General features: G+C 39.4%; 1 protein-coding gene across 1 annotated transcript in view; it reads left to right on the plus strand.

Annotated features, from left to right (window-relative positions):
• Nucleotides 1-16,942, plus strand: part of nphp4 (nephronophthisis 4) — a gene marked incomplete at both ends in the record, with an annotated part of 169,585 nt that overhangs the window by 56,972 nt on the left and 95,671 nt on the right. The window contains 2 exons of the mRNA XM_083919301.1: nt 3,538-3,722; nt 7,573-7,708. Of these exons, the coding sequence (XP_083775427.1) occupies nt 3,538-3,722; nt 7,573-7,708 (321 nt within the window). The remainder of the gene's footprint in view (nt 1-3,537; nt 3,723-7,572; nt 7,709-16,942) is intronic.

Consider the following 16,942-nt stretch of genomic DNA (forward strand, 5'->3'; position numbering starts at 1 on the left):
AGAGGAGAAGTCACGCCACCATATTGCATCATTGCAAACATGAACACATTGTTAGACTGAAAAGCAGAAAAGCAAAAATAGAGAGCCAAAATACTGCATGATTTAAACATCAATATTAGTTAGTTATGGTTTATTTATTCTGGACGTTTAATTTAGGTTAAGATCTCTTTTCCAAGAGACCTGTGAAGTACTGACATATCTACACCATTGCAACAGAGTTCAGTTACACAAAACGCTGAGATCATATAAATATGTACAGATGTTTATGTCTGTTTTCAACAAAACCACTTCAAGATAGATGTAGTTCTATTTTTTTCCCTTTTCACACTCAACTCTCAAGTGTACACAGGGATTTGATGTATCATTTTATAATTAGTAATCATACCGCTTGTTACGTTGCATGATGTTGAGTGGGGATTAGTCTCTCATTGTGAGACCATACTCCAGCGCTGCAGTATGGTTTTGTTGCACCAGTTGTCATTCTGGTATAGGGGGAACTAATCACAATCGTCTTGGGCCCAGGTCTCAGCGACGGTGCCCTTTCAAAACAGATAGTTGAGATAGAAGAAGGGGTCTGACATCCGACGACTGAGCCACGTCTGGGAAATGTCAGGCTTTACAGTACATACCCGCACTGTATGTAAGTCTGGACTGAAACTTGTGATGTACAGTCCTCTGTGAGGGAACATCTTCGTCTTGGCGCTCAGACTGTAAGCGTTAATTAAATGGAGTCTTAGTCTTTGTGATCCAGCTGGAGGACGGTTATGTAATAGTCCCAGAGCAAAAGCGGACCCGATCCAACAGACTATACATAGAGCTTTGCATTAGTGATCAAACACATCCTCTTATAGGTAAATAGAGAGTTCACTTTCACTAAACTCCATTATATCAACTCTGATTTTCTTTGACCTGTCTTGCATATATCCTGGAGTTGCCAGAATCATACTATGGATATGTTGTGCCACAAAATACAGACAAGAGGAGCTTTTTACATATTTTTAAAGAGTAAACTGAGAAGGGAAGGAACCACTTAAGGTTACAACTTGAGCCCTAATCTTCTATTCCCATCATCAAAAGAAAATAGGGTACACCGCTGAGCACATATCCGTGTGAAAGTGAGCGAGGATAACCAGTGCAGGGTAGATAGCAGAAAGGGACAGAGTCAGTGCAGAGATGTAAGATGCTGGATGTGGGCTGTACAGTCACCAGGCAGCTCGGCTGCTGCTCCTGCTGCTGCTGTAAAAGAAAACCCAAAGCTGAATTGATATGCTAATTTGATCAGAAGGTGTGGGTGGATATGGAGAAGGTTCTAAGCAGTGAGAGGGACAGAAAGAGAGAATGACAAGAAAACAGTGAAATAAAGGGAGAGTGGGAGTGAGAGAGGGATGAAAGAAATGGATTGAGTGGGACGAAAGGCGAGCTCAGCGTGGCTTTTCTCTCCGGGGTCAGAGGGTTTACTGTCAGTCAGCTCTGAGTTATTAATGACTCCACTCTGCTGACATACTGACTTTTGCATATTAATTAACACATACAATTGAATTCCAGTTTATTACAACTAATAGTTTTATCTTTAATTTAAATCACTTATAATAACTTTTTACTCACCAAAGAGGGTGGGGAACACAGAAACACTTCCGACAGATTACCTCAACCTCTTTGTTTGTAAGTAAAACTGCAATAATCCAACATTCAATAACAAGACGAAATGTTAATGATAATTCTGAACAGACATATGATTCCAACTCTGCTTGATGAACCTGAAATGTCATGATTGACAGCTGTGTGTGTATGAAAGTAACTTCGGTGACATGACTCTACCTCTACCGGTCGCTACTGCGCAGACTCTAGTTGCAAAATTACAACTTGGCTGTGTCTGTTTCCAAGATATGTTGGCTTCACTTTTGTACAGTGGGAGGAAGTGGAGATGTGTTGTTCATCTTTATATACAGTCTATGTAGACATATGAAATAGTTGGTGAAGATCTAAAATTTTAAGCTGCGTAACAACCCGTTCACCCGTTGTCAATAAAAAAAGGATTAATAGCCTACATGTAAAATGTTACACAAAGAGCTTTTATGATCTTAGATAAATGATTTCCATAACATAGAATTTCTAATTCACCTGAGTGGAACTCTAACTAATTAATAGACATCGCGTGAAGTTCTGAGTATTTCAACTCTTTGTTTTGTTTTATGGATTATTTTACTCATGTGTTTTCTTTGGTTGCTTTTTTAAAAATTGTATTTATAGTAATGAGCCTTTCTAAATTTGCAAAGTATGAAAACAAGAGCAGAGGTTGTTGTCCAGTCAAAAATAATAATGATGTGGAAAAATCAGCGTTATTACAATAAGAATGAATACAGAATATGGGTGAAATTATTCATTGGTTTTTCAGTGAAGAAAGTATTCAGTGCAAAAATTGTACCATAATGAATGTTTGAACTTGTCTAGTCTAGATGCTTACTGTAGGTCTGACATGACGACAAAAGTTCACGGGCACATGAAGTCCTGCACACAAGAATAAAAACACTTTCTTAGCAAATGTCTTTTTGTTTTTTACATGGTATTTTCACAAGGCATCTCAAAAAGTGTAAACAGTGTAGGTGTATAGTGCAGTAGAGTTTGTTATGTACAGTAAGTATCAACACATGGTACATGCATATAGCACAGATTACAAATGAACTGGTTCATATTGGTAGCTGCATTTAGTTGTGTAATGATTAGTTAAAATAAATCATGCAAATGAGAAAAACCCTGCCAGCAGCTCTGTATATTATTTTTCAGATAATTTGAGAATTTGTAGCAGTACATCTGGGAAAATATGATTGCTGTCAAGGAAAAAACATCCTGTAGAGACTACATCCTGTTTTATGTCTAATTGTTGTCTTCAACAAACCATGTTGAGGATGACTCATTTCACTCCTACCTCAAAAATTGTCTGATGTTACTATTTTTAAGTTAATTAACATATGCAGGGTAGGAATTTGGCATAAACAGCACTGCTCATCTTGAAACTTATTTTTGTTTTACTATGCTAGAAGAGTTCACAGAATTAATGTTAAGATGACAAATGCCATGATAATCTGGGATGCTCTATTTGCAAATAAAGGATCCCCAACAATACGAAGTAAATGTGGTCTTCAATAATCTGAAATGAATATAATTCCAACAGAAGAATATTTACTCAATAAATTGCGTTGATCTCCCGGTCCATTCAGAGAGACTGAGGGGATGCAAAGTTTAAGGTATTTCACAAACCTAAGAGAGAGGTTTTTGAGGAAACAGTTGGGTTTGGAGCCACAGAAGTTACCACCACATGTTCATGGAGTTTTTTCTGAGCTATCTAAGCTTACAAGTATATGGGACAAAAATCAAAACAGGACACGCAGCACAGTATTGTGTAAACTATCAACGTAATGCAGAGCTTTACGAGGGCTGGGCCTAAAACCACGGAAAACATACACAACCGTATGAGGATGTATGTGGTTTATTATATGTGTCGGTGGTTAAACCAGTCTTCCTCTCACTGATTCTCAGAAACAGCCAGGACCAGAAGACACATTGAGGACGGTCGTCATCCAGGAAAGGAGGCTCCATGTCGGGGTCCACAACGGCTGGTGTTTCCTGGAACAGCCCCAGGTGGTGGTGCTGGAGCCCCTGCCATCAGGGGCCAGAGGCCGGTCAGACAGCACCTCCAAACGGAGCGGCCCGGTGAAGGACAGGTGAGCGGTAACACAGTGGAGGTGCAAGAGAGGGTGTAGCAAAATTCTTCTGTCAGACGGATGTGTGCTAATTTTTATAGTTTTTTATCAGCTTCCTCCCGGCGCTGCTCCTTCTGCTGATAGACAAATGATTGAAAGCTTATCCTGTAAAGTCAGCATAAATAGTGTTTTTGAGAAAGCTTGGTTGGTATGAATTTCATTTGTGTGCAATATTGGTTGAAAAAAAAATCTTCCCTGGTGTCCATTTGCTTCATGCTCTTCTACTTTCCAATATCTCTACAGTATATACTGTATGTGGTGTGTTTCACATTCTGCCTACCTGGTCACATTCAGCTTTTTCATGTACTGGTGTCACGAGGAGACAGAAAACACACTCCAGTTCTGCTGGACGTGATGGTGGCTGGTTGTTTGATTGTCGAAGGCAGTTGTTGTTTTTTAATATAGACTAAAGCAAACAACAAAAGCCTTCTGTTTGAGCTGCAAACCTCACTCACAGAAACCGACAGGCTGCTGACAAAGGAAACACCTGCAGCTGCTTCCATGCAGAGGATTTAAAGGTTTGATGAGTATGAAATACATACGGTATACTGTTGACTCAGGGTGCTAGATGATGCTGAGTGCCTCTACTTTTCCCCAAAAATTATAATCTGTAACCCTCTCTGTTTAAATGATTAAGACCATTCTTCTGTGTCTCTAACAATCATCTGAAAAAAAGACCAAAACACTATGAGAAAATCATGTTTTCATCAGTCACTGCATGGATCAAAGGTTATCTGTCCTTCCACCTTTAATGATGCGGGTTAACACACACAATTACATTTACATTTCATTTTGTAGGAACAAATATATAATGTTTATGTCTTGTATGTGACTTAGTCCAATGACCTTGCTCAAACAACAAATCCTGCATGCTTGATAAGACCTTCCATGTCCTAACCCAACCCTAGCCTCATAATTTACACACACAGACTTACACATAAAACTGCCTTCAACACTTTCAGTATGTGCCAGCACTTCATAACCAATCAAGGAGATATGCTCTGCCCCTGGCTTTTTATTGACACTCAATGCTTACCTTGTCAGTAAAGGTCACCATCGTCTGCCTTAGATCAGAAGTAAACACTTGGATTGAATGGTTTCAGCATGTCAGACGGAACAAAGCTGAAGAGGTACAAGACCACAACCTCATCACGCATATAAATCTAAAATCCAACAGTCAATAAAACGAGTATACTTTGAAAAAGTTCCGTGTAGAGTTAACTTGTTGAGGCACAGTCCTTTATTTAGTTCAACTAGTCCGCAGATTCAGGACTGCCCCCTGCCCCCAGATACTTCACTAACCACTGTGCTTTGGATGAACCAGCTGTCACATATATACATCATTGAAACATTTTCTGACCTTTTGATTGGCACAATTAAACAGCAGCCAGCAGTTTGAATGAATGAGCTTCCATGGTTCTTCAGACAGCCGTTTAGCACAACTGCTTTGGGTAAAAAAGGGACCCTGTGCAGGTTTGTCATGCTTGTAACTTGAAGTGAGGCTGTGCAAATCCTACCACAACAGATCTACACTATCATCTTTTGCTCTACAGGGGATATGCAGAATACTACAAAATTACAATACAAAATGTCACAAGAAACCATTAAAGAGAAGCTGTGATGCAAGCTCTGTTTTCTCATTCAGTTTCAGAATGATAAAGGTTTGAGGTATGGGGGTGTTCTTGACTGACTGATGTTTAAATTCCTTGTTGAAGTTTTGACGTTGACCGCAGGTCGGGTGGGTTAGGTCCAGCTTACTAGAAAATATTGAGACAAAGCAACATTAGGCCTTAGTTAATAACTTACAGAAATATTTCGTACAATAATCCAGCATGTTTGCCTTCTTAAACGTATATTTATGCAGCTGGCTATCATAAGGGGTTGGTTGGGGTATTAAAAAACCCTGAGCTGTTTTACAACATTTATACTTTGCCACGTGGATAATTTCAAATACATGTATTAAAAAGGGGGCAAATTGGATTCGAATTGGGCAAATTGGCTGCAAAACTTTAATATCATTAGCTCCATATTTTTCATGAATGGGTACTTGAGAGGAGGCAAAAAGCAGCTGCAAGTGATGCACGATTCATTATGCTATCAGCTGCTGCAATCCATTCTTTGCCCCTGACTTTGGTAAAATGTTCAGCTGTTGCTATTTTCCTTTTTTTTTTTAGTATTATAAAGTCACAATTTTGAATCTGTTCATTGCACTAAATTGGTCATGGTTTAAGGATGTCCACAGTGAAGGTGACACTATTGTCTAGGGCTGTCAAAACTGGTGGAAAATTATGTTTGAATATTTGTTTAAAAAAAAAAATCATAGGTTTGAATATATTTGAACATCTTTTCTTGCGCACTATGTCCATAAGAGGGCAAACCAATACAATACAATAAACGATGCGGACATAACTGCTTGTATAGGTATATTCATTTCAACATGAATATGTCTTTTGAAATATTTAATACCTACACAATACACTGGTTCGCAATTTGTAACAACCGAGTCTCTTGCTGTTCCTTGAATTTGTCTGCGGATTTCAACGTAGGCCTTTACCGACAAACGTTCCTGAATCTCGCCGTCTCGCCAGTTAGACATTTTTGTTGGCATTTTTTCGGTTTTTCTTCACCCCTCATTGCTTGTTTTTCTTCCATTAGCGCCGGCGCATAAACATCTCATCCGCACGCCCACTCCCTCACTGTGAATTCTATGGACGACCAGCTGGACTCACATAGACAGGCAGCTGAACGTTTGTTGTTTAAGGAGCTGCGACACACAGGAGGATGTGTCAGGCAGGCAACCGCGGTAGTGCTGTCTTTTTTTTTTTTTTCAATCCAATACTAATTCCATATTCTAATATATTTTTGAATTTAGAATATACCTTGACAGGCCTATTACTGTGTGCAGAATACTGATGGAAGCGCACATGCTGTATGTGGCCATCAATACACCGGGTGGTTTATATATATTATATTATATTTTGTCAGTGTAAGCTCCTTTATGTAAGCTGTGCCCCTCACTATGATTAGTTGGGATATATTGTACAGTTTCATGAAATAATAATTCAAAAATGCCAAGGAGTCAGTTGTAAAACTAAACAAATGACACACACAGAATGAGGTTGTGCCTCTTTCTGAATCTAAATGTATTGTGTTGCTGATTATGTGGATGTCCTACGAGCATAAGAACGTGTGCACAAACACAGGGAATTATAATCAACACAATCACATGCAACCCAACAATCAGTTACCGTACTATATGAATAACAATAATCATCATCAGCAAACATTATATGTTCTGTGCTTTTCTTTTTTCTGTTTGTGTAAAAGCGGTGTGGTGTGATGATAATAATTATGATGTTTGCCGTTCTTTGGGTGCCGTCGGAAGGCTGACAGTGTGTTCAGCTTGGTGCTTTCAGACAGCAGCGACAGAGAGAGAGAAAAAAAACAAACGCTTGTTGCATTCTCCAGAGAGTCCACGGAGTGGAAAAAAAAGAAAAGGAGCTCAGCCCCACCTCGTGACACGCCAGTGCTCCACAGTATGCTCCCGTCTGTGGTGTATGCAAACTGTGAATGACGAATACCAGGCGTGCTGTTGCTCTGCGCACACAGGAGGCTGGCGCTTGCCAGGGAACTTTCAGCAAGCGTGTGTAAATCCTCCAATACATGGATTTCTTTTTAATAAACAACAAAACTGTATTCAAGGAAACATTGTCAGTAAAATATTATATTTTCTACAGTAATGGCTTGTTTAATATAGCTTATTTCCCTGCATGCCTTCATTATGTGTATGTGTGTGTGTGTGTCTCCTCAGCTCAGCAGCATCATCCCTCTCGCAGACGCTGGGCCTTCGCAGTAGCGTGGAGCTCAGGCTCACCAATCATCAGGCTTTGGCAATCGTCTTCCAGCTGGAGTTTGTGTTCTCTGCACCAATTGGCCGAGATACGATGGTAAGAGGCATACACACACACACACACACACACACACACACACATATAAACACACACACACACATAAACACTCACACACACACACACACACACACACACACACACACACACACACACACACACACACACACACACACACACACACACACACACACACACACACACACACACACACACACACACACGCACGCACGCACGCACGCACGCACACACACACACACGCCAATGTTAGTCCTAAAGCCTTGCCTGAAACCAATGAGGAGGAACTTAGAATGAGCTCTCCACTTCACTCAACTCAAACAGGCTTTCACAACTGATAGCTTTACCAAAGACACACACACACAGACACACACACACATACACACACACTACTGGCTTCTCTTCCTTCTGCCTTTGTTCTCTCTGCCTCTCTTTTCGTGGAGTACGCCCCTCTCTCGTCCCCCAGAAGAAATGACTGAAGGCATCCTTGACCACAAATTATCTGTAAACAAACTGACGTATAGATAGAAGGGTGGAGGTGTGAGTCTGCAGAAAGGAAACCAAACTACCAGCTTAGCCACTGATTTGGTTATGTGAAGGTTCATCTATGCATTCACATTGGGTCTTTGGAAGGTTTCCATAACTAATTTACATTGTATGAAAAAATTCCCTCCAATTAAAAAGAAAACACTTAATCACACTCACCAAATCTCATTATGTGAATCCTCGGGACCTATCTAACGCATTGAATACGTTATCTTCCTCATAAAACATTTGCAATATTGTGTTCTTGGTTTTTAGTTTAGTTTGTTTCCTGATTTATTTTGAAAATCACTCTCCTCTTGTGTCATGCCTTGTTTCTCTTTGTGTGTCCTATTAGTGTATTAGTTCCTTATGACTTAACAAGTTGATAACCACCGTTGTGTGGATCCAGATAACCAAAGATATCCTGGGTTTGTTGAGCTTGCTTCGTTGTCCTGTGCCTAGTTTTGCCTTTCATGCACTAAACTTAAAATGCTGTCGTTCCTGTTACTTGCAGTTGCCTGCGTTTGGGTCCATCTGCTCCACTCTTCAAGACAAATATATATATGAAATCTATATAAATGTTAAAATCTGTTCTGCCTCAAAAATCCAGTATTAGTTGGACCCAATACAATAATTATCCAGTCAGATGAGGATGGATATTTTTTAATGTAATACTTAAATAAAGTTTCAGTACCAATGCAGAAAATAAACCTGTTCTGTGCCATAGCTCGCTTCACTTTGCAGCTGTTGGTGATATTTGGAATCAGTGTGTTGGACTGTCTGTCGTAAAAATGTAGCCAACCATTATGTTGGTTTGTTGATATGTTAATAGTCAGGGGAGAGAACATCCATTAACATTCTTCTATTGAATGGCAATAAACTTTAATTTGAACTACACAACGTTTGGGTCCTTAGACCTTAACCAGGTAAAATCTGATAAATACGTTTATTGCAAGTCAATCTGACAGTGTGTAGGAATTTTCTATACTATCTATATGGACATTTCCTCCTAGTCAAAATTTGATGTAATTGGCCGTCAATAGAAAACAGAATAATGACCAGTTATTGTTGTTCATTGTTAATTTGATCTTTATGCAACACGACATATATGACCATTCTATTTAATGGCGTCACAGTTTTAAAGACATGGTTCAACGTTGTAAAACAGAGCTTCTTCGATTTAGGCAACACCAAAACTGGTACGGTTACTAAAAGATCAAGGATAAGCTCAAAATGAGTCACGGACAGAAGTTGATTGAGCAAAAACAGCTGACTTTTTGTTTCACATGGGACATGAACAGCAGTCTTCTGGGTGAAAGTCCTGTTGTCCTGCGAAATTACCGTGGCCAATGGTTGCTGCCTAACAACAAACGTGAAAATGGGTCATTAAAAGCGACCTCTACAATTGCCCTATACTGCCGTGTTATTATGAGGATGGTCTGGATTATGAAAGGTGAATTGCAATTAAAAAAAAATTGTAGAGTGTATCAAGATGACATTATTCCAGAAGGCCATAAACTCTCTATAAACTCTCTCACTATTTTTAAGTATGAGTTTTTATGATGATGTTAATGGTCCTTTTAGAAGCAACTACATTGCTGTGATTGTAAAAAAAAAATAAAAAACAAAAATAGCTAATTTCAACACAGACCGTCTTTAGTCCTTGAGATGAAGCCCTGCCATGTATCTCCTCTGTCCATGTGAATTACAAATCTCAGTAGCTGGCTATACTAGCACAGTCATTCCCCGCGTCCCCCTGTCCCCCCCTTCTGTCCCCCAGGGAAGTAATTTCCAAATTCATACCGCACCACTTAACAGCCGCTCGTGGCATGAAAACCTCAGAAAGACTACTGTGGTAATTATGTGCGTGGGTGAGCCTTCAACACTTAATGCATGCCATGACTGGGCTTTCGTTGTGTTACCGTGTGTTGTACTTTATACAAGCAGGGGTCACGAGATCACCAATTAAAGCAGCAGAAAAACAAGCAGTCACTCTGCCAGAGGAGTGCCATGCTGCATTTGCATTTTTGTATTAACTCACCCATTCTTACCTCTGCAACCACTTGACAGCCAATCAGTCTGTCGTCAATGGACAGTGTTACCCCTTTTGTTCTGGATGGATGAGAGTGATTGTTCCATGCACTTGTTGACATCTAATGGATATTATTTAGGGACAAAAATAATTGTTAAGAGCATGAAACAGTGAAGAGCAGCTTGACATTTTCACCATCTTTGTTGCATAAAACTTGGCTCTAATATTCAATCATCCATAAAATCTGAATGTTTCCATACTGTACCTTGATCTGAATTATCAAGACTATAATTTTCCCAATTATGAAAGCTGAAAGTTGCAGTGAACACACAGGTAGAGAATTACTTATAACGCTTCAAATGTTTTTGCTAACGACCTCCTTCACACCTGACAGAAGCCTTCATTGGAGGTGTGTGTTTGTATATTTAGCTCAAATATTTAGGAGGCACATGTTATAATGATGGTTTGGGACTTTAAGAATAAACACAGGATTCAGAAAATACAAAAGACGAAGAACCCACTTAAGCTCCTCAACTGTGCTACGTTCTTCTCTGAAGAAGGCAACAAGTACTAGCCAATCAGAGGCAGAGTAAAGTGGGTCTTTACAGAATGTGGATGGGGGGGTCAATCTAACTACCCTCAATAACAGGCCACTTTTTAATTGCTAGTGTACCATTGGGCTGGGCGATATGACCAAAATCTCATATCACCATATAGCACATTTCCTAATCATAAAAATAATAATGTATATATACTGTATATTTTTTTACTTTAACGGAGACAACCAATAAAGGTGCACTGCAAAATACGTTTTTCAAGTACATTCTTGGCTTATTTATTATTTTTAATTGCACTGTGAACATAAACCCTTTCATTCTGGGTGGCAAGTACCTGCCACAGGAGATCAACGTGTGCACTTAAGTGCAGTGCTGCCCGCGGTCATGTAGCAATTACTGAGTGATGTGATTTCTGATTTCTGATACGGGCATCTTATTGAAAGTATGTGCTGTTATGAAACATAAATGTGTTTTTTGTTTGTATCTTTCTTTGACAATAGCTTACATTGTATAGACAGAATGCCATGAAATGTATTAAGAACAACATCCATGCTACCAATTGAATACATTTTTTTTGTGCTCTAAATTGAAAAAGTTCACACAAGTTGAGAAATTCTGACAAACCTGAACTAACTGACGTATGTCTACACCATCCCAGAATAGCTAGTGTGGGTGATCAAAAAATAAAGATCTCCTACCACACCACTGCACCACCTTCGCCTTCTCTGACATAAATGTATGATGAGGTGAAAGATATTTAGCAGGTGTAGAGTAATTTCTGTCTGTATGTGGGAGAGTGTGTGTGGTGATGTGTGCATATGTTATTTGTGAGTGTTAATCCAGAGCCGATAAGGGTTTGATACATAATAGCTCCATAAGACAACAGCAGCCCCACTCAACCACCCACTGCATCTTGCAAAACGCTCAAACCTTAGTTCACTTGGGCTACCAAGACGAGTGTGATGGTTGTATCACGGCCGTCAGGATTGTGATGCTTCTGAGGTGTTATATCTGTGTCGAGCTGAGGTGTGCTGGGTACAGGCAGCTGCACGCTGTCAACAGCACTTCAAAGCACTTATGAACAACAGATGTGAGGGGGGTTAATGTCTGATTGCAGCCACTATGTCTTCTGGTTGGTTCGGCACCTCTTGAAACTCTGCCGGTATTAAAAACTGCACAATTCAATGAAACTGCTATGACCCTTGACCTTTGAGGCCATTCAGTCAAAAAAATAAAACATCAGTCCTTTTGAATGTGCTATCGACAGCAGTATCTGTATACTCTGTATGCCTTGTTTTGTACAGCTGGTATTATGGTATTCAAGATAAGATGAGATGACGCTTTGACTATGAAGGGGACATGAGGTGTTATAGCAGCACAAAAAAATGATAAAACATACAGAAGAGGCTACACCATAAATAAAAATTACAAAGATGTATACAGTAGGTCTGGGTGATACGGCCAAAATCTTCAATCCCGATTTGGGTTATTCATTCATTCAATCATCTTCAACAGCTCGTCCGGTCACGGGGGGCTGGAGCCGATCCCAGCTGACATCGGGCTGGAAAGGACGTTCACTTTTTCACTCCTTGTTAATTTGCTAAAATCATTTAAGTTGTTTTTTTCCTCATTAATATACGCAGAGCACCCAATTTTGACAGAAAAAGACAGAATTTGAGATTTTTTCACAAATTTATCAAATTTGTATTCAGACCCTTTGCTGTGACACTTGTATACTGTATATTTCACTCAGGTGCTGTCCATTTCTTCTGATCATCCTTGAGATGGATCTACACCTATATTGGAGTCCAGCTGTGTCTAATTAAATTGATTGGAAAGGCACACACCTGTCTATAAAAGACCTTACAGCTCACAGTGAATGTCAGAGTAAATGAGAATCATGAGGTTAAATGAACTGCCCTATGAGCTCAGAAAATTGTGGCAAGGCACAGATCAGGCTGAGGTTACAAAATAATTTCTGCTGCACTAAGGGTTCCTAAGAGCGCGGTGGCCTCCGTAATCCTTAAATGGAAGAAGTTTAGGACCACCTAAAGTCTTCCTAGAGCTGGCCGTCTGGCGAAACTGAGCAATTGTGGGAGAAGAGCCTTGGTTAGAGAGGTGACGAAGAACCCAAAGATCACTGTGGCTGAGCTCCAGAGATGCAGTGGGGAGATAGGATAAAGTTCTAGAAAGTTAACCATCAATGCAGCCCTCCACCAATTGTGGCTTTATGGCCCACGGAAGCCTCTCCTCAGTACACAACACATGAAAGCCTGCATAGAAATTATCAAAAAAAAAACATGGAATATGAGAAATAAGATCCTCTGGTCTGATTAGAGCAAGATTGAACTTTTTGGCCTTAATTCTAAGCGGTACCTTTGGAGAAAATCAGGCACCTCTCATTACCTGCCCAATAGTTACATTCCCAATAGTTAGTTCATTTGCATGCAGCCACAAAACCCTGTTTCTTAAACGCCATGTAAACACCGTACCCCGGGTAAATGATAAAGGCTATTTTGAATACTCCTGTGTGAATTCAATTCTTGCTAAATTAGTATTTTCTCACTTTATTGAGAACTTTAGTGCAAAATAAACATAATGGTCAAAGTTCAGAACAGATAGCGTCATCCAAATAACTAAAATCACTGTAACGCAGCTTGGCTGGTTGTTTTTCAAAATTTAAATAGAAACAACACTGGAGATCAAAATTAGAGAACAAATTAAAAATACTACTAATAATAATAATATTTTGAAATACTGTTGTTTTTTATTGTTTAGAATTTATTTCACTGCTGTATTAGCATGCTTTTTTAAATAACCAAGACACTTTAACAAAAAATTTTATTTTGTGAAAAAAACAGTGAGCAAAATTAGAGAACAGCAACCATTGTGTCGGAAGAGCAAAAACAATGTTTTCTTAGGTCTATAGGATTAAAAAATGAATAGGAAGTGTAGAGGCCCTTGCTTTCTCACACTGCTCTGGTTTGATCTTGGTCCATTCGGCTTGCAGTCTCTTCCGAAGTTAGGTATCTGTAGTTGTTTACTTAGCCATTACTTTGTTACCAGAAAGTTTCCAGAGATTCTCTATAATTGAAAAAGCTACATTTTCTGAAGAAACTTTCAGTTTTAAATTTTTTTAATGTCAAATTGTTTCCTTGTGTATATCCATAAACGCTGAAGTTGAAGATATTTCAGTGTTATTGAAGTTGCGGCTGAAACTAAATTTGTGAAAGAGGTAGAAATGGCTTTTAAAATGGAAGCGTTGAAGTTGATTTTAAGTGTTTGCAGTGCAGGCAATGAAGGGTAGTATAATTAAATATTTGAAATGAAATGAAATGTATATTAGAATTAAAGGATAACAGAATAGTTTATAGTAGTATATGAATGCTGTATACAACTAGTATTAAAATGTATTGTGTTGTTCCTCAGAATAACCTTTGAGTAAGTGTGTAGGTGTTCTGTGTATGAACTACTGTGTTGCATATTTTTGTTGTTGCATATACTTTTTTTTATTCCTTTTTCTTTTTTAATGGCATTTCTTTGTAATGAAATGTGTTCTATAAATACAACTGCCTTGCCTTGCCTTCTAGAGATCTTTGTTGTAAAGCCTGATGGCAGAAACACTGACACCTTGATGCTCTTTTTGAGAGTTCCTAACAGTTTCCCATGTTGCCCTGCCTCTGACTGTCTGAAATGCCACTAGATGGTGCTGTGTAGTGCACCTTGAGGGAGCAGGACTGTGCGTGGATGGGTGGAGGGCAGCAACATTCAGTCTGCCTTATGTTGTTCTTTCCTCTGATTAAATAGAATGATGCTGTTTGATGTATTTTGAGAAGGCTAAGGTGGGTGAAAAGAGTAAAAGCATTTTGTTGAAATCTCTTCTCTCCTAAAACATAAGCACTGCAATCCTCACTCGTGCTCTGAGACTGGCTGCATGTCTCAGATGTGTAGAAAAAACAGTCTGCTTCTCTCTGGAAGACAAAGAGAGTGGATGGCCTCCTTTTATAAAACTGCCCTCATTGCCTTTGGTTATGAAGAAAGAAAACCCTGCTGTGGCGTCATTTGTCCTCTTTGGTATTTTTGATTTGAGTTATTATCGGGTTGCTCTTTCTGTCTTGTTTCTCCGTGCCGCATACTGACGGTCTTCTTTCATGCTGCCTAGCAGCAGTCAGTGGGATGGAGATAACAATTTAAATGAAGGAGGCTGGGGTGAGGATAGGAACTGGGAATTTGACTGATTGCTGATCTCAAAGGGTGTCTGGGGTCAATCAACATCACATAAGCAATGTTTCTTTCAGTCAATTGTCCACTTTCTTAATTCTTGCTTTCTTCTGCTATTTACTTCTGTGTCATTACTCCCTCCCTCATCAAGGGCTCCATTGTATTACCCAGCATTCCTCTTAGTGCATATGTCTTGATGTGCTGCACATCCTTCCACATCACTCTGTTGCCTTTTAAAGTAGAAACCTGGAGAATCAAAAGAAATGTTCCAGAGTTGTAATTAGTTGCTCCTCTCAGTGATTATGGTGCCCCAAAATATTAAGATAATGGCAGCCTTAACTACTTGCATATTGTACAATATTACTTCTTTAATTGCAGGTTTATGAAACAGGGTTTAATTGGATGTGATAATATAATATTACAGTTTGACTTATACTGATAGTTTAATCTATCCATATGAGAGATTTCACGGATGCTATAAGGTAAAGTACCGTTCACATCTTTGATTTGGAAGTGCAAAAAGAAGATGATGGAAACAGCAAAATGTGCCATTATGTACAGCTTTATACATAAGACAAAAAGTATATGTCTGCATGTTTCTGTCTTTAGCTTTAGCCTTACAACTTCATAGAGTTTTATGTATCAGACCCCATGAGTCCATGAACAGCTGGAGGAAAATCAGGGAGAATCACCTCCAAGGCCAGACACAATACTTGCAGACCGTCCTCGCCAATAAAAACGATTGTGCAAGCAGCTTATAATGACTCATATTAACATTTGATGTAAGGCGGCGCCCTGTAGTGGGAATAGCAATTATGGCGGGAGCAAAGGAGGAAGTAAGGTGAAGCTGGGATGAGGCTGTGACCGTTGTCACACGTGCGTGTGTGTGTATGGATTTAAGAGGGTAGGGGACGGACCAGAAGTAAAGAGGTGAATGTGTGTCAATAAAGTTTGCAAAAGAGCAAAAATAAAAAACAACACACACATAGCAATCATGAAGAGACAAGATGAAGGCCTCTGAAAGAACAGGCTCGTCTGCAATTACATCTTACTGCCAAAAAGGCCGCTAGAAACAACGTATCTCAATTCTTACAGATTATGACTTGAAGTAGTTCACTTGCACAACACAAACTGCGACAGAATAAATTGAATGGTCATGGATGTAATTCTGGAAGTCATTTGCAATCAACCTAGTCTGTCCTTTAGTTATGAGGATGTGTTGCCCCTCCCATGCACAACCTGTTATCATGTCAGATCAAGAACCAACTTTCATGTTCAAAAGATTGTTGTTATTTTGTTATTTTTGTCCTTTGTATAAATCAACCCTATAATTGGTGTATGTTCAGTGTTGAAGGCCGATATGTTCCTTTCCATTAACTGACAGTACAGAAATGATGTCTCTTTCAAACAAGTGACAAGAGATCAATCATTGAGAAATTTCTTGTCAAATATTTTGACCCTTTGAATCACTTTTTTTGTCAGTACCGTGACATACTAAAAAGGGAGAGATTGTCCTTCATAGTACATCCTGCATTCAGTTATCCGCTCACAGTGTTAGTGGCCGTCTTCAACAGTACATGATTTACTCACTGTGAGAATACTTGGGTCACTGACAACTGACGTGAGACAACGACAGTTCTCCTAATTGTGGTCCGTCAGCACCAATTTATCCGAGCCATAACTGTATGTGAGACATCTCCTGCCTGCAGATCGCAGCTTCTCCTCAACCACCGTTAGAACTGCTCATCAGTTTAGCAATATGATACAGCTACATACGGCTTAATAAGAGATGATGGGGCTTATTATTGTCTGCCTTCTTCCGCTGACAAGCACTAGCTCATCGCTAATGGAGGGGTTGGTCCAGGGGAAACAAAAGCATGAGGTGCTGCTGGCCACTTTGTCCTTTTGCCAGGAAACAAT

The sequence above is a fragment of the Echiichthys vipera genome (genome assembly GCF_963691815.1).
Source record: "Echiichthys vipera genome assembly, chromosome: 9".
Classification (NCBI taxonomy): domain Eukaryota; kingdom Metazoa; phylum Chordata; class Actinopteri; order Perciformes; family Trachinidae; genus Echiichthys; species Echiichthys vipera.